A 23,260-nucleotide genomic window follows, 5' to 3' on the forward strand; every position below is an offset into this window, starting at 1 on the left:
TCCAGGCACTGGGACCGTGCTCCCTCCGCAGCCCCTGGGGAATCTGCTGGACAGGAGCCGGGTATCGTCAGGGACAAGGCCCTGCTACTGTGAGATGCTCTGTGTCCCCGTGGGGACCGCGCATGGAGCGCTTGTGCCATATACACTGCAGCACTGCTGGGTGTGTTAGTGCGCCGGGGACTACCGCGCCGGCCGCGCTTATATGCCGGCCGCGCTTATAACTTTAGTCCCCGGCTTTTGCGGCCTAGTATCGCATATTCCCGCCCCCAGGCCTGTCAGTCAGGGGAAGGGCGGGACGCTGCACAGGACGTCAGCGCTGAGGGCTGGAGCATACTTTGTATCCTCCTCCCCCCTCATTCAGCACAGTGGGGCTCCAGATTCCCCCCTGGGCGCTGCAGTGTATATATATATAGGCTTATATGCTATACATTTACTCTGTACGGTCGCACTGTTGATTTTTGGCTATATACCCTCCTGGATTGTACTCAGAGGAGTCTACAGCATGTCGTCCGCAAAAAGCAAGGGTGCCAAAGCACAGGCTTACTTTGCAACCTGTACCTCATGTGCGGCCATACTACCGGCAGGTTCCACTGACCCTCATTGTGTGCAATGCTCGGCCCCTGTGACACTTACTCAGCCGGAGCCTCTGCTACTGGTGGCCCAGGTGGAACCACCTGCTACCACTGTCCAGGTGACAGGGACAGAGTTTGCAGTATTTGCTGACAAACTGTCTGAGAGTATGGATAAATGGTCTGCTAGGATACTAGAAGCCTTACAGTCCAGACCGGTGACTCAGGCCCCGGGCACTGTTCAATCATTGACCCCAGGCCCCCCTCAATTGGAGCAACAAAGTGCTCCTGGGGTGACCCATAGGTCCCAGAGTGACGTCTCTGACACGGACCGCAGTCCCAGACCACCTAAGCGGGGTCGCTGGGAAATTCCCTCCACTTCATCACACTGCTCAGGGTCTCAGCAGGAGGACTCTCTGGATGATGAAGCGGAGGTAGCAGATCAGGATTCTGATCCTGAGACCGCTCTCAACCTGGATACACCTGAAGGTGACGCCATAGTGAATGACCTTATAGCAACCATCAATCAGGTGTTGGATATTTCTCCACCAGCTCCTACAATTGAGGAGTCAGCTTCTCAGCAGGAGAAATTCCGTTTCAGGTCTCCCAAGCGTACATTGAGTATGTTTCTGGATCACTCTGACTTCAGAGAGGCAGTCCAGAAACACCGAGCTTGTCCAGATAAGCACTTTTCCAAGCGCCTTAAGGATACACGTTATCCCTTCCCCCCTGACGTTGTCAAGGGCTGGGCTCAGTGTCCTAAGGTGGATCCTCCTGTCTCCAGACTGGCGGCTAGATCCATAGTTGCAGTGGAAGATGGGGCTTCACTCAAAGATGCCACTGACAGACAGATGGAACTATGGTTGAAATCCATCTATGAAGCTATCGGCGCGTCTTTTGCTCCAGCATTCGCAGCCGTATGGGCACTCCAAGCTATCTCAGCTTGTCATGCGCAGATTAATGCAGTCACACGTACATCTGCTCCGCAAGTGGTGTCCTTAACCTCTCAGGCGTCGGCGTTTGCGTCCTACGCCATTAATGCTGTCCTGGAATCTACGAGCCGTACGGCGGTAGCATCCGCCAATTCGGTGGTAGTCCGCAGGGCCATGTGGCTACGGGAATGGAAGGCAGACTCCGCTTCCAAAAAGTTCTTAACCGGTTTGCCATTTTCTGGCGACCGCCTGTTTGGTGAGCGATTGGATGAAATCATTAAACAATCCAAGGGAAAGGACTCATCCTTACCCCAGTCCAAACCAAACAGACCTCAACCACGGAAGGTACAATCGAGGTTTCGGTCCTTTCGGCCCGCGGGCAGGTCTCAGTTCTCCTCGTCCAAAAGGCCTCAAAAGGATCAGAGGAACTCCGATTCATGGCGGTCTAAGTCACGTCCTAAAAAGACCGCCGGAGGAACCGCTCCCAAGGCGGCCTCATGACTTTCGGCCTCCTCACACCGCATCCTCGGTCGGTGGCAGGCTTTCCCGCTTTTGCGACGCCTGGCTGCCACAGGTAAAAGACCGATGGGTGAGAGACATTCTATCCCACGGTTACAGGATAGAGTTCAGCTCTCGTCCTCCGACTCGGTTTTTCAGAACATCTCCGCCCCCCGAGAGAGCCGATGCTCTTCTTCAGGCGGTGTGCACTCTGAAGGCGGAAGGAGTGGTGATCCCTGTTCCTCTTCAGCAACAGGGTCACGGTTTTTACTCCAACTTGTTTGTGGTACCAAAAAAGGACGGATCCTTCCGTCCTGTTCTGGACCTAAAACTGCTCAACAAACACGTAAAAACCAGGCGGTTCCGGATGGAATCGCTCCGCTCCGTCATCGCCTCAATGTCCCAAGGAGACTTCCTGGCATCAATCGACATCAAAGATGCTTATCTCCACGTACCGATTGCACCAGAGCATCAGCGCTTCCTGCGTTTCGCCATCGGGGACGAACACCTTCAGTTCGTGGCACTGCCTTTCGGCCTGGCGACAGCCCCACGGGTTTTCACCAAGGTCATGGCAACAGTGGTAGCAGTCCTACACTCTCAGGGACACTCTGTGATCCCTTACTTAGACGATCTGCTTGTCAAGGCACCCTCTCAAGTGGCATGCCAACACAGCCTGGACATTGCTCTGGAGACTCTCCAGAGTTTCGGGTGGATCATCAATTTTCCAAAGTCAAATCTGACACCGGCCCAATCACTGACATATCTTGGCATGGAGTTTCATACTCTCTCAGCGATAGTGAAGCTTCCGCTGGACAAACAGCGTTCACTACAGACAGGGGTGCAATCTCTCCTTCAAGGCCAGTCACACCCCCTGAGGCGCCTCATGCACTTCCTAGGGAAGATGGTGGCAGCAATGGAGGCAGTTCCTTTTGCGCAGTTTCATCTGCGGCCACTTCAATGGGACATTCTCCGCAAATGGGACAGGAAGTCGACGTCCCTCGACAGGAACGTCTTCCTTTCACGGGCAGCCAAGGCTTCCCTTCAGTGGTGGCTTCTCCCCACTTCTCTGTCGAAGGGGAAATCCTTCCTTCCCCCATCATGGGCTGTGGTCACGACGGACGCGAGCCTGTCAGGGTGGGGAGCGGTCTTTCTCCACCACAGGGCTCAGGGAACCTGGACTCCGACAGAGTCCTCCCTTCAGATCAATGTTCTGGAGATAAGGGCAGTGTATCTTGCCCTAAAGGCGTTCCAGCCGTGGCTGGAAGGCAAGCAGATCCGAATTCAGTCGGACAACTCCACAGCGGTGGCATACATCAACCACCAAGGGGGAACATGCAGTCGGCAAGCCTTCCAGGAAGTCCGGCGGATTCTGATGTGGGTGGAAGCCACGGCCTCCACCATATCCGCAGTTCACATCCCGGGCGTAGAAAACTGGGAAGCAGACTTTCTCAGTCGCCAGGGCATGGACGCAGGGGAATGGTCCCTTCACCCGGACGTGTTTCGGGAGATCTGTTGCCGCTGGGGGATGCCGGACGTCGACCTAATGGCGTCACGGCACAACAACAAGGTCCCAACATTCATGGCACGGTCTCAAGATCACAGAGCTCTGGCGGCAGACGCCTTAGTTCAGGATTGGTCGCAGTTTCAACTCCCTTATGTGTTTCCTCCTCTGGCACTGTTGCCCAGAGTGTTACGCAAGATCAGGTCCGACTGCCGCCGCGCCATCCTCGTCGCTCCAGACTGGCCAAGGAGGTCGTGGTACCCAGATCTGTGGCATCTCACGGTGGGTCAACCGTGGGCACTACCAGACCGACCAGACTTGCTGTCTCAAGGGCCGTTTTTCCATCTGAATTCTGCGGCCCTCAACCTGACTGTGTGGCCATTGAGTCCTGGATCCTAGCGTCTTCAGGGTTATCTCAAGAGGTCATTGCCACTATGAGACAGGCTAGGAAACCAACGTCCGCCAAGATCTACCACAGGACGTGGAGGATATTCCTATCTTGGTGCTCTGATCAGGGTTTTTCTCCCTGGCCATTTGCCTTGCCCACTTTTCTTTCCTTCCTTCAATCCGGATTGGAAAAAGGGTGGTCGCTCGGCTCTCTTAAGGGACAAGTCTCAGCGCTCTCTGTGTTTTTTCAGAAGCGCCTGGCCAGACTTCCACAGGTACGCACGTTCCTGCAGGGGGTTTGTCACATCGTCCCTCCTTACAAGCGGCCGTTAGAACCCTGGGATCTGAACAGGGTGCTGATGGCTCTTCAGAAACCACCTTTTGAGCCAATGAAGGATATTTCTCTCTCACGCCTTTCGCAGAAAGTGGTCTTCCTAGTAGCAGTCACATCACTTCGGAGAGTGTCTGAGCTAGCGGCGCTGTCATGCAAAGCCCCTTTCCTGGTGTTTCACCAGGACAAGGTGGTTCTGCGTCCGGTTCCGGAATTTCTCCCTAAGGTGGTATCCCCCTTTCATCTCAATCAGGATATCTCCTTACCCTCTTTTTGTCCTCATCCAGTTCACCAGTGTGAAAAGGATTTGCACTTGTTAGATCTGGTGAGAGCACTCAGACTCTACATTTCTCGTACGGCGCCCCTGCGCCGCTCGGATGCACTCTTTGTCCTTGTCGCTGGCCAGCGTAAAGGGTCACAAGCTTCCAAATCCACCCTGGCTCGGTGGATCAAGGAACCAATTCTCGAAGCTTACCGATCTTCTGGGCTTCCGGTTCCCTCAGGGCTGAAAGCCCATTCTACCAGAGCCGTGGGTGCGTCCTGGGCTTTGCGGCACCAGGCTACGGCTCAGCAGGTGTGTCAGGCGGCTACCTGGTCGAGCCTGCACACTTTCACGAAACACTATCAGGTGCATACCTATGCTTCGGCGGATGCCAGCCTAGGTAGGCGAGTCCTTCAGGCGGCGGTTGCCCACCTGTAGGAAAGGGCCGTTTTACGGCTCTATTACGAGGTATTATTTTACCCACCCAGGGACTGCTTTTGGACGTCCCAATTGTCTGGGTCTCCCAATTGGAGCTAGAAGAAAAGGAATTTACGGTAAGTAAACAAAATTCCCTTCTTTCTCTTCTATGTGACTTGATCGCTGGCCGGGGGTGTGTGTGAGCTGACCTGTTTCCATACATAAAAAAGTACCGTATTTTTCGGATTATAAGACGCCCTTTTCCTCCCAAAACTTAATGAGGGGTGTGAGGCAAACCCTGGGATATGAAGATGAATTATGACTTCCAGTCATAATCGCTCATCACTCCCTGGCAGTGCCCCCTCCCTTCTTGTTCTCAATGTCCAGCATCTGTGAAGGTGTTACACCTCCATGGCCATCTCCTGTGATATGGAGATGAGATGATGTGGGAACAATGGACACAGGATGACTCCCTGCCGTGACCCTGTGGTAGGAGCTGCTATCTCATTAGCAAGCTTGGAAGTATCCAGACAGAACGACTCCAGTAAAAAATGGTTCATATCTCGCAAGCCATATTTCCGATAAATATGGCAACCATAAAAATGGTGTCTCCGCATGCGGACGATGCTGGCACACCCTTTTTTATGGGAGCGGGAGCTTGGGAAATACCCCAGGCGTGATATCAGCCAATGTGGAACTAGTAGACAAGTCACGAGTCCTCTCATTCTGTAGCTAAATTCATAGCTGTCACAATGAGAGCGTTGGCGTCCGCCTACGACGCTCCCAGGCCAAGTTATGGCCATATTCCATGTTGTGGATTTTGTCCATAACTCCAGCCAGGGGTGGAGCAGTGCTCCCTCTGAGGTCACTAAGGTAGGAGGGGACCTGGATTTGCCCAGGTTGATAACCCTACTTCGGCCATTTTCCAGTGTTCTTTCGCTGGGGGTCACGTGTAGGAAACATCTGTGGGAGTTCCTGGAAACCTGGTCTACAGCGCCCCCCTGTGGCCAGACGCACAAGGTAACTGATTGAATTGCATACCTGTTTGTAAACCATGCTTTATCTGTAACTGTACTCTGACATATGTATATTCTGTAGATCCCCTATTGTATATATTGTAGTTTCTAGTGTGGCTTTAGGCCGATTAAATTATATAATTAATCTTGGGCTGTTCTGTTATCTCGATCTTGAATCCCACGTCTGTGTGTTCGGCTAATAGTTACCGTGAAGCGGTTGGTGGCAGCGAGTTGTGCCAAGGATTATTGTGGGGAGGCCAGTGAGATTCGGGGAGATTTTATATATTCCGCCCGCGGAGGTCGGGGGAATATATACCCTACTCTCACCGGGGACCCTTCAATAATCGGCATAAGTAGTATAGCGGCCTCCTTGCTTATTGTCGGGCAATTCCATAATTGGCCTGACTATAAGAGGGGCGCTAGAGAGCGCGTCACGTGCTCTGTCTGTCGGTCGGGAGGTATAAAGGAGGGGGACCCCCACTTGTTACCCCCCGATTGTGACGTACTGGTAGCCAGCGCGGGGGATTTCTGAGTGACCCCCCCGGTGGTTTGTGACATATTGGTGGCATAGCGGTGGGATCGAGATAATAGTGTGTGTGAGTGTGAGATCCATACTCCCAGACACTAAAGACTGCCTGCAGCAGCTGTGGCTGCTGGGGTCTTCAGACCAGACCAACACTAGAGTGTCAGAGTGCAGATACTGTAAGGTGTGTGGAGGCATCAGGTGTCAGTTCTGTGTCAGTGACCAAAAGTCTGCAAGAATGGCTGATGGCACCAGGAGCAGAGCTAGGCAACTGGCCAATGCTAAAGCAGGAGCCGAAGAGAGGGAGGACGGTGCTGTGGACAGTAATGAGGAGGTTGCCCACGAGTCCTCCAGGAGCTCGACGCCAGAAAACCGTTCTGCAGAGGACATTGCACAACCTGGCACTGATGGACAAGATGAGGAGCAGCTCACCCAAGGGTCCTCAACGAGCCAGATGCCAGTCCTCCGCTCTGAAATGGACAGTGAATCCCCTGGCTCTGCAGCGTGCCGCAGATCACCACTTGCCAATCCCTCCGGCCTGAGAGGTGCAGAGGCCCTCCTTCAAGCTGCCTTGGCCAGGCTTATGGCTGGAGACCGGGATACCTACGAGATACTCATGGCCGAGCGTGGGCGACAGGCAGCGCGTGACGCTGAGGCTGCGGAGCGGCAAGCAGCGCGTGACGCTGAGGCTGCGGAACGGCAAGCAGCGCGTGAGGCTGCGGAGCGGCAGGCAGCGCGTGAAGAGCGAGAGCGACAGGCAGACCGTGACTACCAGCTGCAGCTAGCTCAGCTCCGGCCCTCATCAGCCACATGTGACCTTCAAAACACCAAACTTCCAAAGGTCCGTGTTGAGGACTTCCCAGTGCTGGAGAAGGATGGAGACTTGGACTCTTTCCTGACTGCTTTTGAACGGACTTGCTTGCAGCACCATCTGGACAAGGATCAGTGGGCCAAATACCTGACCCCCCGTCTAAGGGGTAAGGCCCTGGATATCCTTGGGGACTTGCCTGCTGAGGCAGATCAGGGCTACGACACCATCAAGCGGGCCCTGATCCAACAGTACAACCTCACTCCAGAGTCCTACCGCAAGAAGTTCCGGAGCCTACAGAAGGGACCAAAGGACTCCTGGGCTGACCACAGGCGGGCACTTGCCCGAGCTGCCGACCACTGGACCCAAGGCCTGCAGCTTTCCACCGGACCGGAGATCCTGGACTTGTTCATCACGGAGCAACTCTTGTGGAACTGCCCTGAGGATCTCCGCCAGTTCATCCGAGACCAGAAGCCAAAGGGGTCCACGGCTACAGCTGCCCTGGCCGATGACTACACCAACAATCGGGCTCCTGAGGCCAGGAGAGCAGCCACCAGCAGCACCTGGAGAGGGGGTAAGATGAATTCTGCGACTGCCCCACCTGCCCCTAGACTGCAGGGGGTGTCCCCCTCAACTCCCCTCTCCAGGCCCGTGGCAGAGCCAAGACGGTGCCACCAGTGCAACCTACCTGGACACTTCAAGGCCATGTGCCCTCAGCGTCCCAAGGCCCCGGCTCCGTCCCCGTCCCAAGGGCCGCCCAAGGTGTATTGTGTGGGTGGGGGTGGTGGTAGGTCCCTGGACAGCTTCCAACCTGTCACCGTCGGCCGGTCTGTGACCATAGGACTGCGAGACAGCGCCTCGGAGGTGACTCTGGTGCGGCCTGAGATGGTGTCCCCCCAAGACTTGATCCCTGGAAAAACCCTCGCTGTCTCCGGGATTGGAGGCATTGACCCGGCGCTGCCTGTTGCTGACATTTATGTGGACTGGGGCGCAGGGCGAGGGGTGAGAGAGGTGGGGGTAACTGATCGGATCCCTGCAAACGTGCTACTTGGGACAGATTTGGGGCAGATAACCTCCCAGTTTGGGCCCCCCCCAAGGGCTGAACCTTCAGCCAGTACGGACATGACTCCTGACAATGTTAATGTGTTATCTATGAATGATGTGAGAGAGGGGGGAGTGAACTCTGATATTTCTGCTTGCACAGACACCATAGACACACACACAGCTGCAGCTGTGACAGGGGAGGGGGTCAGAGAAAGGTGTGACAATGCCTCTACAAGTAACCAGCCTGTGAGCTGGGATCTGCTGCCCTCTGCAGGGATAAGCAGAGAGCAGGGTGCTGCAGGGGGAGGACCAGTGTGTGGGGTGGGGGCTACCACAGCAAATGTGGGGTCCCCAGAGATTTCACAGCGGGGTTCTGTTGCTGCAGGAGGGGAACAGGCAGGTGAGATTGGGGCCGGTCCAGGAGCGGAAGTGCTCCCAGGTAAGATCTCGGTGCATGGTTCCCCCACAACCGGGGTGTCAGGAAGCCAGGTCGGTCTGCCTGAACCGGCGACTTGGTCAGGAACGGAGGAGGAGCAGGCACGACCCACGGTCGCAGCGGCTGTGGCCGCTGTCACCCGCAGTGGGAGTGCTGGAAGCCAAGGGGCCTCCCGGAGGTCCGATAGCTCTTCCCCTTCTGACCAAGTGGCAGCCGAGTCAGGTGGAGGCCAGGACACAGGTCCCGGGGTACTGACCGAAGATGTGACAGTCTCGTCGATTCTGGCCACATCTAGTCAGGGGTTTCAGGCAGCGTTAGAAGCTGACGACAGCCTGAAAGCTCTTAAGGAGCAGGCGGCACAGCCTCCCTCGGACTCGGACCCGGAGCGAGTGGTCTGGGACCAAGGACGGCTGTACCGGGCCACGGTCCAGCAGGGTTCACCGGAGGCGTGGCCCAGGGACCGACAGTTGGTGGTACCCTATCCGTTCCGGACGGAGTTGTTGCGGATCGCACATGAGATTCCGATGGCCGGACACCTAGGGATCGCTAAGACCAAGGCCAGGTTAAACCAGCATTTCTACTGGCCAAAAATGGGGGCCGATGTGGCTGCCTACTGCCGTTCGTGTGAAACCTGTCAGAGAGTGGGGAAGGCGGGGCCACGCCCCAAAGCCCCACTGGTATCTCTGCCCATCATCGATGAGCCTTTCAGGAGGGTGGCTGTGGATCTGGTCGGCCCGCTGGCCATCCCCAGCAGCTCCGGGAAACGCTTCATACTGACGGTAGTGGACTATGCCACCCGGTACCCAGAAGCAGTGGCCTTGTCGTCCATTCGGGCTGACAAGGTGGCCACCGCATTGCTGGAGATTTTCTCCCGAGTGGGTTTTCCCCAGGAAATGCTCACTGACCGGGGGACCCAATTCATGTCCCAGCTGATGGAGGCCCTCTGTAAGCAAGTCCAGGTGCGACATCTGGTGGCCAGCCCGTACCATCCACAGACTAATGGCCTGTGCGAGCGGTTCAATGGCACCTTAAAGCAGATGCTTAAGATGTTGGTCGACTCCCATGGGCGTGACTGGGAGCGGTATCTCCCACACCTGTTATTTGCTTACCGGGAGGTTCCACAGGCCTCAACAGGATTCTCACCGTTTGAGCTCCTGTACGGGCGACGTGTGCGGGGCCCCCTGGCTCTGGTGAAAGAGGCTTGGGAAGGGGATTTGGCCACCCCTGGAGTGTCGGTTATCGAGTATGTCATGCGCTTCCGGGACAAAATGCAGGCCTTGACGCAACTGGTACACGACAATATGGCTCAAGCCCAGGCCGATCAGAAGCGTTGGTACGACCAGAACGCTTGTGAGAGGACCTACCAAGTGGGTCAAAAGGTGTGGGTACTGGTCCCCGTACCACAGGACAAGCTTCAGGCAGCCTGGGAAGGCCCATACCTCGTGTACCAGCAGCTCAACCCTGTGACGTACCTGGTCACCCTGGACCCTGCCCGTGGAAGGCGGAAGCCCTTCCATGTGAACATGATGAAGGCACATCATGAGCGGGAGGCATGTGCGCTCCCCGTGTGCAACCTGCCCGAGGAGGGAGAAGCGGAAACCCTCTTGGATATGCTAGCCCAGGTTAGGGCAGGCGGATCCATTGAGGATGTGGAGGTTGGCCACCAGCTCTTGGAGGACCAACGGTCCCAGCTGTGGGCCACCCTCCTCCCCTTCCGGGGGTTGTTTACCAACCAGCCCGGAAGGACTGACTTGGCTGTCCATCACGTGGACACTGGGGATCATCCCCCGATCCGGCGTTCAGCATATCGGGTCTCCCTGGAGGTGCAGCAACACATGCGCCAGGAGATTGACGAGATGCTGAAGCTGGGGGTGATCCAGGCATCCAACAGCGCTTGGGCCTCGCCTGTAGTCCTCGTCCCTAAGAAGGACCGAACCACTCGGTTCTGCGTGGACTACAGGGGGCTCAATGCTGTCACGGTCGCCGATGCGTACCCAATGCCACGCATCGATGACCTGCTCGATCAGTTGGCCGGGGCTCAGTACCTGACCATCATGGACCTGAGCCGGGGATATTGGCAGATCCCCCTGACTCGCAAGGCCAGGGAACGCTCTGCCTTTATTACCCCATTTGGACTATACGAGTCCACGGTGATGCCATTCGGGATGAGGAATGCCCCTGCCACTTTCCAGCGGATGGTCAACACCCTGCTCAAGGGACTTGAAGGGTACGCGGCCGCGTACCTGGATGACATTGCCGTCTTCAGTCCCACCTGGGAGGACCACCTAGAGCATCTAGCACAGGTGCTCAGGCGGATCCACCGGGCAGGTTTGACCATCAAGCCGGGAAAGTGTCAGCTGGCCATGAGCGAGGTCCAGTACCTCGGTCACCGGGTAGGCGGGAGAACACTGAAGCCCGAGCCTGAGAAGGTGGAAGCCATCGCATCCTGGCCCACCCCCAGGACCAAGAAGCAGGTGATGTCCTTCTTGGGGACCGCTGGGTACTATAGGAGGTTTGTTCCATGCTATAGTAGCCTGGCAAAGCCCTTGACGGACCTCACCAAGAAGAAGCTGCCCTCTGCAGTCGATTGGACAATGGACTGCGAGACAGCCTTCCGGGCCCTAAAGGACGCCCTGTCCAGCCCGCCCGTGCTACAGGCAGCCGACTTCACGCGGCCGTTTGTAGTACAGACCGACGCCAGTGACTTCGGCCTCGGTGCGGTGCTCAGCCAGGTGGACTCTGCGAGCCAAGAGCACCCAGTCTTGTACCTGAGCAGGAAGCTGTTACCACGGGAAGTGGCCTATTCCACGATGGAAAAGGAGTGCCTGGCCATAGTGTGGGCCCTGCAGCGTCTGCAACCCTATCTATACGGGCGCCACTTCATCGTGGAGACGGACCACAATCCCCTCAGCTGGTTACACACTGTCTCTGGGACGAATGGGCGATTGTTGCGATGGAGCCTTGCGCTCCAGCAATACAACTTCACCATTCGCCACAAAAGGGGCCGGGACCACGGTAACACAGACGGGCTGTCCCGACAAGGAGAGGTCGCGGACGGGCGCACGGGGGAACACCGGAGTGTGCTGCCCCCTAGCGCCCTCAAAAGGGGGGAGGTGTGAGGCAAACCCTGGGATATGAAGATGAATTATGACTTCCAGTCATAATCGCTCATCACTCCCTGGCAGTGCCCCCTCCCTTCTTGTTCTCAATGTCCAGCATCTGTGAAGGTGTTACACCTCCATGGCCATCTCCTGTGATATGGAGATGAGATGATGTGGGAACAATGGACACAGGATGACTCCCTGCCGTGACCCTGTGGTAGGAGCTGCTATCTCATTAGCAAGCTTGGAAGTATCCAGACAGAACGACTCCAGTAAAAAATGGTTCATATCTCGCAAGCCATATTTCCGATAAATATGGCAACCATAAAAATGGTGTCTCCGCATGCGGACGATGCTGGCACACCCTTTTTTATGGGAGCGGGAGCTTGGGAAATACCCCAGGCGTGATAAAAGCCAATGTGGAACTAGTAGACAAGTCACGAGTCCTCTCATTCTGTAGCTAAATTCATAGCTGTCACAATGAGAGCGTTGGCGTCCGCCTACGACGCTCCCAGGCCAAGTTATGGCCATATTCCATGTTGTGGATTTTGTCCATAACTCCAGCCAGGGGTGGAGCAGTGCTCCCTCTGAGGTCACTAAGGTAGGAGGGGACCTGGATTTGCCCAGGTTGATAACCCTACTTCGGCCATTTTCCAGTGTTCTTTCGCTGGGGGTCACGTGTAGGAAACATCTGTGGGAGTTCCTGGAAACCTGGTCTACAGCGCCCCCCTGTGGCCAGACGCACAAGGTAACTGATTGAATTGCATACCTGTTTGTAAACCATGCTTTATCTGTAACTGTACTCTGACATATGTATATTCTGTAGATCCCCTATTGTATATATTGTAGTTTCTAGTGTGGCTTTAGGCCGATTAAATTATATAATTAATCTTGGGCTGTTCTGTTATCTCGATCTTGAATCCCACGTCTGTGTGTTCGGCTAATAGTTACCGTGAAGCGGTTGGTGGCAGCGAGTTGTGCCAAGGATTATTGTGGGGAGGCCAGTGAGATTCGGGGAGATTTTATATATTCCGCCCGCGGAGGTCGGGGGAATATATACCCTACTCTCACCGGGGACCCTTCAATAATCGGCATAAGTAGTATAGCGGCCTCCTTGCTTATTGTCGGGCAATTCCATAATTGGCCTGACTATAAGAGGGGCGCTAGAGAGCGCGTCACGTGCTCTGTCTGTCGGTCGGGAGGTATAAAGGAGGGGGACCCCCACTTGTTACCCCCCGATTGTGACGTACTGGTAGCCAGCGCGGGGGATTTCTGAGTGACCCCCCCGGTGGTTTGTGACATATTGGTGGCATAGCGGTGGGATCGAGATAATAGTGTGTGTGAGTGTGAGATCCATACTCCCAGACACTAAAGACTGCCTGCAGCAGCTGTGGCTGCTGGGGTCTTCAGACCAGACCAACACTAGAGTGTCAGAGTGCAGATACTGTAAGGTGTGTGGAGGCATCAGGTGTCAGTTCTGTGTCAGTGACCAAAAGTCTGCAAGAATGGCTGATGGCACCAGGAGCAGAGCTAGGCAACTGGCCAATGCTAAAGCAGGAGCCGAAGAGAGGGAGGACGGTGCTGTGGACAGTAATGAGGAGGTTGCCCACGAGTCCTCCAGGAGCTCGACGCCAGAAAACCGTTCTGCAGAGGACATTGCACAACCTGGCACTGATGGACAAGATGAGGAGCAGCTCACCCAAGGGTCCTCAACGAGCCAGATGCCAGTCCTCCGCTCTGAAATGGACAGTGAATCCCCTGGCTCTGCAGCGTGCCGCAGATCACCACTTGCCAATCCCTCCGGCCTGAGAGGTGCAGAGGCCCTCCTTCAAGCTGCCTTGGCCAGGCTTATGGCTGGAGACCGGGATACCTACGAGATACTCATGGCCGAGCGTGGGCGACAGGCAGCGCGTGACGCTGAGGCTGCGGAGCGGCAAGCAGCGCGTGACGCTGAGGCTGCGGAACGGCAAGCAGCGCGTGAGGCTGCGGAGCGGCAGGCAGCGCGTGAAGAGCGAGAGCGACAGGCAGACCGTGACTACCAGCTGCAGCTAGCTCAGCTCCGGCCCTCATCAGCCACATGTGACCTTCAAAACACCAAACTTCCAAAGGTCCGTGTTGAGGACTTCCCAGTGCTGGAGAAGGATGGAGACTTGGACTCTTTCCTGACTGCTTTTGAACGGACTTGCTTGCAGCACCATCTGGACAAGGATCAGTGGGCCAAATACCTGACCCCCCGTCTAAGGGGTAAGGCCCTGGATATCCTTGGGGACTTGCCTGCTGAGGCAGATCAGGGCTACGACACCATCAAGCGGGCCCTGATCCAACAGTACAACCTCACTCCAGAGTCCTACCGCAAGAAGTTCCGGAGCCTACAGAAGGGACCAAAGGACTCCTGGGCTGACCACAGGCGGGCACTTGCCCGAGCTGCCGACCACTGGACCCAAGGCCTGCAGCTTTCCACCGGACCGGAGATCCTGGACTTGTTCATCACGGAGCAACTCTTGTGGAACTGCCCTGAGGATCTCCGCCAGTTCATCCGAGACCAGAAGCCAAAGGGGTCCACGGCTACAGCTGCCCTGGCCGATGACTACACCAACAATCGGGCTCCTGAGGCCAGGAGAGCAGCCACCAGCAGCACCTGGAGAGGGGGTAAGATGAATTCTGCGACTGCCCCACCTGCCCCTAGACTGCAGGGGGTGTCCCCCTCAACTCCCCTCTCCAGGCCCGTGGCAGAGCCAAGACGGTGCCACCAGTGCAACCTACCTGGACACTTCAAGGCCATGTGCCCTCAGCGTCCCAAGGCCCCGGCTCCGTCCCCGTCCCAAGGGCCGCCCAAGGTGTATTGTGTGGGTGGGGGTGGTGGTAGGTCCCTGGACAGCTTCCAACCTGTCACCGTCGGCCGGTCTGTGACCATAGGACTGCGAGACAGCGCCTCGGAGGTGACTCTGGTGCGGCCTGAGATGGTGTCCCCCCAAGACTTGATCCCTGGAAAAACCCTCGCTGTCTCCGGGATTGGAGGCATTGACCCGGCGCTGCCTGTTGCTGACATTTATGTGGACTGGGGCGCAGGGCGAGGGGTGAGAGAGGTGGGGGTAACTGATCGGATCCCTGCAAACGTGCTACTTGGGACAGATTTGGGGCAGATAACCTCCCAGTTTGGGCCCCCCCCAAGGGCTGAACCTTCAGCCAGTACGGACATGACTCCTGACAATGTTAATGTGTTATCTATGAATGATGTGAGAGAGGGGGGAGTGAACTCTGATATTTCTGCTTGCACAGACACCATAGACACACACACAGCTGCAGCTGTGACAGGGGAGGGGGTCAGAGAAAGGTGTGACAATGCCTCTACAAGTAACCAGCCTGTGAGCTGGGATCTGCTGCCCTCTGCAGGGATAAGCAGAGAGCAGGGTGCTGCAGGGGGAGGACCAGTGTGTGGGGTGGGGGCTACCACAGCAAATGTGGGGTCCCCAGAGATTTCACAGCGGGGTTCTGTTGCTGCAGGAGGGGAACAGGCAGGTGAGATTGGGGCCGGTCCAGGAGCGGAAGTGCTCCCAGGTAAGATCTCGGTGCATGGTTCCCCCACAACCGGGGTGTCAGGAAGCCAGGTCGGTCTGCCTGAACCGGCGACTTGGTCAGGAACGGAGGAGGAGCAGGCACGACCCACGGTCGCAGCGGCTGTGGCCGCTGTCACCCGCAGTGGGAGTGCTGGAAGCCAAGGGGCCTCCCGGAGGTCCGATAGCTCTTCCCCTTCTGACCAAGTGGCAGCCGAGTCAGGTGGAGGCCAGGACACAGGTCCCGGGGTACTGACCGAAGATGTGACAGTCTCGTCGATTCTGGCCACATCTAGTCAGGGGTTTCAGGCAGCGTTAGAAGCTGACGACAGCCTGAAAGCTCTTAAGGAGCAGGCGGCACAGCCTCCCTCGGACTCGGACCCGGAGCGAGTGGTCTGGGACCAAGGACGGCTGTACCGGGCCACGGTCCAGCAGGGTTCACCGGAGGCGTGGCCCAGGGACCGACAGTTGGTGGTACCCTATCCGTTCCGGACGGAGTTGTTGCGGATCGCACATGAGATTCCGATGGCCGGACACCTAGGGATCGCTAAGACCAAGGCCAGGTTAAACCAGCATTTCTACTGGCCAAAAATGGGGGCCGATGTGGCTGCCTACTGCCGTTCGTGTGAAACCTGTCAGAGAGTGGGGAAGGCGGGGCCACGCCCCAAAGCCCCACTGGTATCTCTGCCCATCATCGATGAGCCTTTCAGGAGGGTGGCTGTGGATCTGGTCGGCCCGCTGGCCATCCCCAGCAGCTCCGGGAAACGCTTCATACTGACGGTAGTGGACTATGCCACCCGGTACCCAGAAGCAGTGGCCTTGTCGTCCATTCGGGCTGACAAGGTGGCCACCGCATTGCTGGAGATTTTCTCCCGAGTGGGTTTTCCCCAGGAAATGCTCACTGACCGGGGGACCCAATTCATGTCCCAGCTGATGGAGGCCCTCTGTAAGCAAGTCCAGGTGCGACATCTGGTGGCCAGCCCGTACCATCCACAGACTAATGGCCTGTGCGAGCGGTTCAATGGCACCTTAAAGCAGATGCTTAAGATGTTGGTCGACTCCCATGGGCGTGACTGGGAGCGGTATCTCCCACACCTGTTATTTGCTTACCGGGAGGTTCCACAGGCCTCAACAGGATTCTCACCGTTTGAGCTCCTGTACGGGCGACGTGTGCGGGGCCCCCTGGCTCTGGTGAAAGAGGCTTGGGAAGGGGATTTGGCCACCCCTGGAGTGTCGGTTATCGAGTATGTCATGCGCTTCCGGGACAAAATGCAGGCCTTGACGCAACTGGTACACGACAATATGGCTCAAGCCCAGGCCGATCAGAAGCGTTGGTACGACCAGAACGCTTGTGAGAGGACCTACCAAGTGGGTCAAAAGGTGTGGGTACTGGTCCCCGTACCACAGGACAAGCTTCAGGCAGCCTGGGAAGGCCCATACCTCGTGTACCAGCAGCTCAACCCTGTGACGTACCTGGTCACCCTGGACCCTGCCCGTGGAAGGCGGAAGCCCTTCCATGTGAACATGATGAAGGCACATCATGAGCGGGAGGCATGTGCGCTCCCCGTGTGCAACCTGCCCGAGGAGGGAGAAGCGGAAACCCTCTTGGATATGCTAGCCCAGGTTAGGGCAGGCGGATCCATTGAGGATGTGGAGGTTGGCCACCAGCTCTTGGAGGACCAACGGTCCCAGCTGTGGGCCACCCTCCTCCCCTTCCGGGGGTTGTTTACCAACCAGCCCGGAAGGACTGACTTGGCTGTCCATCACGTGGACACTGGGGATCATCCCCCGATCCGGCGTTCAGCATATCGGGTCTCCCTGGAGGTGCAGCAACACATGCGCCAGGAGATTGACGAGATGCTGAAGCTGGGGGTGATCCAGGCATCCAACAGCGCTTGGGCCTCGCCTGTAGTCCTCGTCCCTAAGAAGGACCGAACCACTCGGTTCTGCGTGGACTACAGGGGGCTCAATGCTGTCACGGTCGCCGATGCGTACCCAATGCCACGCATCGATGACCTGCTCGATCAGTTGGCCGGGGCTCAGTACCTGACCATCATGGACCTGAGCCGGGGATATTGGCAGATCCCCCTGACTCGCAAGGCCAGGGAACGCTCTGCCTTTATTACCCCATTTGGACTATACGAGTCCACGGTGATGCCATTCGGGATGAGGAATGCCCCTGCCACTTTCCAGCGGATGGTCAACACCCTGCTCAAGGGACTTGAAGGGTACGCGGCCGCGTACCTGGATGACATTGCCGTCTTCAGTCCCACCTGGGAGGACCACCTAGAGCATCTAGCACAGGTGCTCAGGCGGATCCACCGGGCAGGTTTGACCATCAAGCCGGGAAAGTGTCAGCTGGCCATGAGCGAGGTCCAGTACCTCGGTCACCGGGTAGGCGGGAGAACACTGAAGCCCGAGCCTGAGAAGGTGGAAGCCATCGCATCCTGGCCCACCCCCAGGACCAAGAAGCAGGTGATGTCCTTCTTGGGGACCGCTGGGTACTATAGGAGGTTTGTTCCATGCTATAGTAGCCTGGCAAAGCCCTTGACGGACCTCACCAAGAAGAAGCTGCCCTCTGCAGTCGATTGGACAATGGACTGCGAGACAGCCTTCCGGGCCCTAAAGGACGCCCTGTCCAGCCCGCCCGTGCTACAGGCAGCCGACTTCACGCGGCCGTTTGTAGTACAGACCGACGCCAGTGACTTCGGCCTCGGTGCGGTGCTCAGCCAGGTGGACTCTGCGAGCCAAGAGCACCCAGTCTTGTACCTGAGCAGGAAGCTGTTACCACGGGAAGTGGCCTATTCCACGATGGAAAAGGAGTGCCTGGCCATAGTGTGGGCCCTGCAGCGTCTGCAACCCTATCTATACGGGCGCCACTTCATCGTGGAGACGGACCACAATCCCCTCAGCTGGTTACACACTGTCTCTGGGACGAATGGGCGATTGTTGCGATGGAGCCTTGCGCTCCAGCAATACAACTTCACCATTCGCCACAAAAGGGGCCGGGACCACGGTAACACAGACGGGCTGTCCCGACAAGGAGAGGTCGCGGACGGGCGCACGGGGGAACACCGGAGTGTGCTGCCCCCTAGCGCCCTCAAAAGGGGGGAGGTGTGAGGCAAACCCTGGGATATGAAGATGAATTATGACTTCCAGTCATAATCGCTCATCACTCCCTGGCAGTGCCCCCTCCCTTCTTGTTCTCAATGTCCAGCATCTGTGAAGGTGTTACACCTCCATGGCCATCTCCTGTGATATGGAGATGAGATGATGTGGGAACAATGGACACAGGATGACTCCCTGCCGTGACCCTGTGGTAGGAGCTGCTATCTCATTAGCAAGCTTGGAAGTATCCAGACAGAACGACTCCAGTAAAAAATGGTTCATATCTCGCAAGCCATATTTCCGATAAATATGGCAACCATAAAAATGGTGTCTCCGCATGCGGACGATGCTGGCACACCCTTTTTTATGGGAGCGGGAGCTTGGGAAATACCCCAGGCGTGATAAAAGCCAATGTGGAACTAGTAGACAAGTCACGAGTCCTCTCATTCTGTAGCTAAATTCATAGCTGTCACAATGAGAGCGTTGGCGTCCGCCTACGACGCTCCCAGGCCAAGTTATGGCCATATTCCATGTTGTGGATTTTGTCCATAACTCCAGCCAGGGGTGGAGCAGTGCTCCCTCTGAGGTCACTAAGGTAGGAGGGGACCTGGATTTGCCCAGGTTGATAACCCTACTTCGGCCATTTTCCAGTGTTCTTTCGCTGGGGGTCACGTGTAGGAAACATCTGTGGGAGTTCCTGGAAACCTGGTCTACAGCGCCCCCCTGTGGCCAGACGCACAAGGTAACTGATTGAATTGCATACCTGTTTGTAAACCATGCTTTATCTGTAACTGTACTCTGACATATGTATATTCTGTAGATCCCCTATTGTATATATTGTAGTTTCTAGTGTGGCTTTAGGCCGATTAAATTATATAATTAATCTTGGGCTGTTCTGTTATCTCGATCTTGAATCCCACGTCTGTGTGTTCGGCTAATAGTTACCGTGAAGCGGTTGGTGGCAGCGAGTTGTGCCAAGGATTATTGTGGGGAGGCCAGTGAGATTCGGGGAGATTTTATATATTCCGCCCGCGGAGGTCGGGGGAATATATACCCTACTCTCACCGGGGACCCTTCAATAATCGGCATAAGTAGTATAGCGGCCTCCTTGCTTATTGTCGGGCAATTCCATAATTGGCCTGACTATAAGAGGGGCGCTAGAGAGCGCGTCACGTGCTCTGTCTGTCGGTCGGGAGGTATAAAGGAGGGGGACCCCCACTTGTTACCCCCCGATTGTGACGTACTGGTAGCCAGCGCGGGGGATTTCTGAGTGACCCCCCCGGTGGTTTGTGACAAGGGGTGCATCTTATAATCCATATGTAGCTTACCAGGGGGTGGTGGTGAGGCGTAACAGGAGGCAGGAGAGACACTGTGTGCACTGTGCTGCGGGCTTAGTGCTGGGCGCTGTGCTGCGGGCATAGTGCTGGGCGCTGTGCTGCGGGCATAGTGCTGGGCGCTGTGCTGCGGGCATAGTGCTGGGCGCTGTGCTGCGGGCATAGTGCTGGGCGCTGTGCTGCGGGCATAGTGCTGGGCGCTGTGCTGCGGGCATAGTGCTGGGCGCTGTGCTGCGGGCATAGTGCTGGGCGCTGTGCTGCGGGCATAGTGCTGGGCGCTGTGCTGCGGGCTTAGTGCTGGGCGCTGTGCTGCGGGCATAGTGCTGGGCGCTGTGCTGCGGGCTTAGTGCTGGGCGCTGTGCTGCGGGCTTAGTGCTGGGCGCTGTGCTGCTGGCTTAGTGCTGGGCGCTGTGCTGCGGGCTTAGTGCTGGGCGCTGTGCTGCGGGCTTAGTGCTGGGCGCTGTGCTGCGGGCTTAGTGCTGGGCGCTGTGCTGCGGGCTTAGTGCTGGGCTTAGTGCTGCGGGCTTAGTGCTGCGGGCCGTGCTGCGGGCTTAGTGCTGCGGGCCGTGCTGCGGGCTTAGTGCGGCGGGCCGTGCTGCGGGCTTAGTGCGGCGGGCCGAGTGCTGGGCGCTGCGCGGCGGGCCGAGTGCTGGGCGCTGCGCGGCGGGCCGAGTGCTGGGCGCTGCGCGGCGGGCCGCGTGCTGGGCGCTGCGCGGCGGGCCGAGTGCTGGGCGCTTTGCGGCGGGCCTCCGGCCCATTGATTTCCTGCAGCGAAGTTATGGAAAATTGCACCTGTAGGTGGCGCAGGCACAGATTTGATATCAGCTTGTCATTGAGCCTAAGCGCTGAATCTGGCACGCTCCGACTCCAGATGCCATTTCTTTGAAACCCGTACTGCTGACAGCTTGTGGATGCTCGTCCTGCCTCAGTGCCCACAATGAGCATCTGGGACACCCACTGCACCACCCTACTCCACCACCGCCCCTGCCTCCTGTGACCCCCGCACCACCTCTTCCGCCCCCCCCCCCCCCCCCCCCCCCCTCCCTCCGGTAAGACAGCATCGGCTTATAAGACAGACCCCATAGTTTGTTTGTTTTTTTCTTTCTAAATTCGGGGTGCGTCCTATAAAGTGAAAGGTACTGTAATTTTGGTTCCATTTTTTTGCACTTTTGCAGGGAGCAGGCGCTGACAAATGCAGATGAGGCCGAAAAAAAGAAAGTCACCAAATTGAAAAACCTAAAAAGTAATAAGCTGTCCGAAGATGAAGACATCACAAAGCAGGAGAAAAAGAAAATGATTATGGCCGAGGAAAGGGTGAAGAACAAGAGAACCGTCTTTGTTGGAAATTTACCATCTTCCTGCACTAAACAGGTAAACTGATCTGGAAACGTATTAGATGGAATCAGATGGGCACGGCGGTATAGAGTAGTGGTGGCTTATCACAAGTAATAGAAGTATGTTAGTTTTATAAAGATGAGCGCCACTCTTGGCCACAGGCCATGTCTGGTATTGCAGCTTGGCTATATTAACTTTTCATTTAAAGGGCAAAAATTCCTCTATTTCCAGAGAAGAGCTTTTTTTCTGTATGATACCACAGTTAGAGATCAGCCATACCTGGATCCTTAAGTGGCCCGAGCCATAGAGTCCATATTTCAGTTTTGCTATTTCTTACCAGTGTCTGACATGTTTAGGGTCTTTCTTCTGTTAGTATGAACCTTCTCTGTGACTTTACCCTTCACGTTGTCTGATTTTTGGTTGTTAGATGCTGAAGTCCTGCTTTAAAGAGTTTGGAACGATCGAGACGATGAGGTTCCGGTCTGTGGTACGTTCTCATGATAAAGGTTTATTTTATGTTCTTGGTTTTAGGAAAATCAGGAACTTGTGCCAAGAGGGATTGTCCTGTCTAGACTGCATCCCTCTACTTTGTAACTCCCTGCAATGTCCCACTGCTGTTGACCTGTCCACCTTCCGCAACAGCTGAGATTGCCTGGAAATCTAATATATAAAGCTGAATGTATGTGTTTGTGTTTTTGCGTGTGTGTGTATGTCCGCTAAAGGAATCCACACAGTCGCATTTATAATCACGAAATTTTGCACAGCCACCCCATGTGACTCGGGGAACTATGTTTTGAGGTTAAGATTTAACCCTGCGCTTTAGTTATTCACCAAAAAACCTGCCTCCATTAAAGTCAATGGAGCTGTGAGCTGCAGGTTATTAACAGCAGCTGTGATTGGTTGTTGTAAGAACAAAATAAATTATTCGTATAAGAAGCTAATGTGTGAGGTAATAAGATGTCCGTCGGGAGACGGATAGAGAGAGACAGAGTCAAAGAGACAGGGAGAGGGACGGAGACGGGGAGGGGGATGGAGACGGGGAGAGGGAGAGGGACGGGGACGGCGAGAGGGACGGGGACGGCGAGAGGGACGGGGACGGCGAGAGGGACGGGGACGGCGAGAGGGACGGGGACGGCGAGAGGGACGGGGACGGCGAGAGGGACGGGGACGGCGAGAGGGACGGGGACGGCGAGAGGGACGGGGACGGCGAGAGGGACGGGGACGGCGAGAGGGACGGGGACGGCGAGAGGGACGGGGACGGCGAGAGGGACGGGGACGGCGAGAGGGACGGGGACGGCGAGAGGGACGGGGACGGCGAGAGGGACGGGGACGGAGACTGGGAGAGGGGGACGGAGACTGGGAGAGGGGGACGGAGACACGGGAGAGGGGGACGGAGACACGGGAGAGGGGGACGGAGACACGGGAGAGGGGGACGGAGACACGGGAGAGGGGGACGGAGACACGGGAGAGGGGGACGGAGACACGGGAGAGGGGGACGGCGACATAGGTGGTTTCATTGTGTAGCGCATAGCTACTTTACTATACCTAGACACCACTTCTGCTGCCGTTCTCAAGTTAATGGCGCTGGACAGGATTTGGGTGGACACATTGTATAAATGCTCATTTATTTGTGTTTTCTCCCCCCTTCTTTCTGTTTAGGCTCGAGCGGATCCCACCGAATCAAGAAAAGTTGCTGCTATTAAGTGAGTTGACTTTTTGTTTTTTAAGATGTATATTTGCTGTTATTGTCTTTACTCTGCGCTTATATTACGTGATAGACCTAGAAGTTCAGCCCTCTGTATAGATGTCATCCAGACAATAACCACCACTTTCCTATTTAAATCACTTGCTGCAATGATTTAATCAATTGTGTGACCTCTGCAGACAATCACTGGCTTTAGCAGTGACTGACATGTACAGAACATGATCACTCAGGCCAGTGATTGTCTGCAGCGTAGACCTGAGCGATGTACATAGAGTTCCCTCTGTTCGAACCGCAGGGGGATTAAATAGGGAAAATAATGGTTATTTTATTCTTTCACCCAAAATGTTTCCAGTGCTTAGACCATTTTGAAAAAAAAATTATTTTCTTCGGCGCTCCATT

The 23,260-nt window shown here is 56.1% G+C and overlaps 1 protein-coding gene across 1 annotated transcript in view; it reads left to right on the forward strand.

Moving 5' to 3' along the window:
• The window catches only part of RBM34 (RNA binding motif protein 34), a 53,929-nt gene that overhangs the window by 7,800 nt on the left and 22,869 nt on the right, over positions 1-23,260 (forward strand). The window contains exons 5-7 of the mRNA XM_075322857.1: positions 20,997-21,192; positions 21,584-21,643; positions 22,816-22,859. Coding sequence (XP_075178972.1) covers positions 20,997-21,192; positions 21,584-21,643; positions 22,816-22,859 — 300 coding nt within the window. The remainder of the gene's footprint in view (positions 1-20,996; positions 21,193-21,583; positions 21,644-22,815; positions 22,860-23,260) is intronic.

The sequence above is a fragment of the Anomaloglossus baeobatrachus genome, chromosome 9 (assembly GCF_048569485.1).
Source record: "Anomaloglossus baeobatrachus isolate aAnoBae1 chromosome 9, aAnoBae1.hap1, whole genome shotgun sequence".
NCBI lineage: Eukaryota > Metazoa > Chordata > Amphibia > Anura > Aromobatidae > Anomaloglossus > Anomaloglossus baeobatrachus.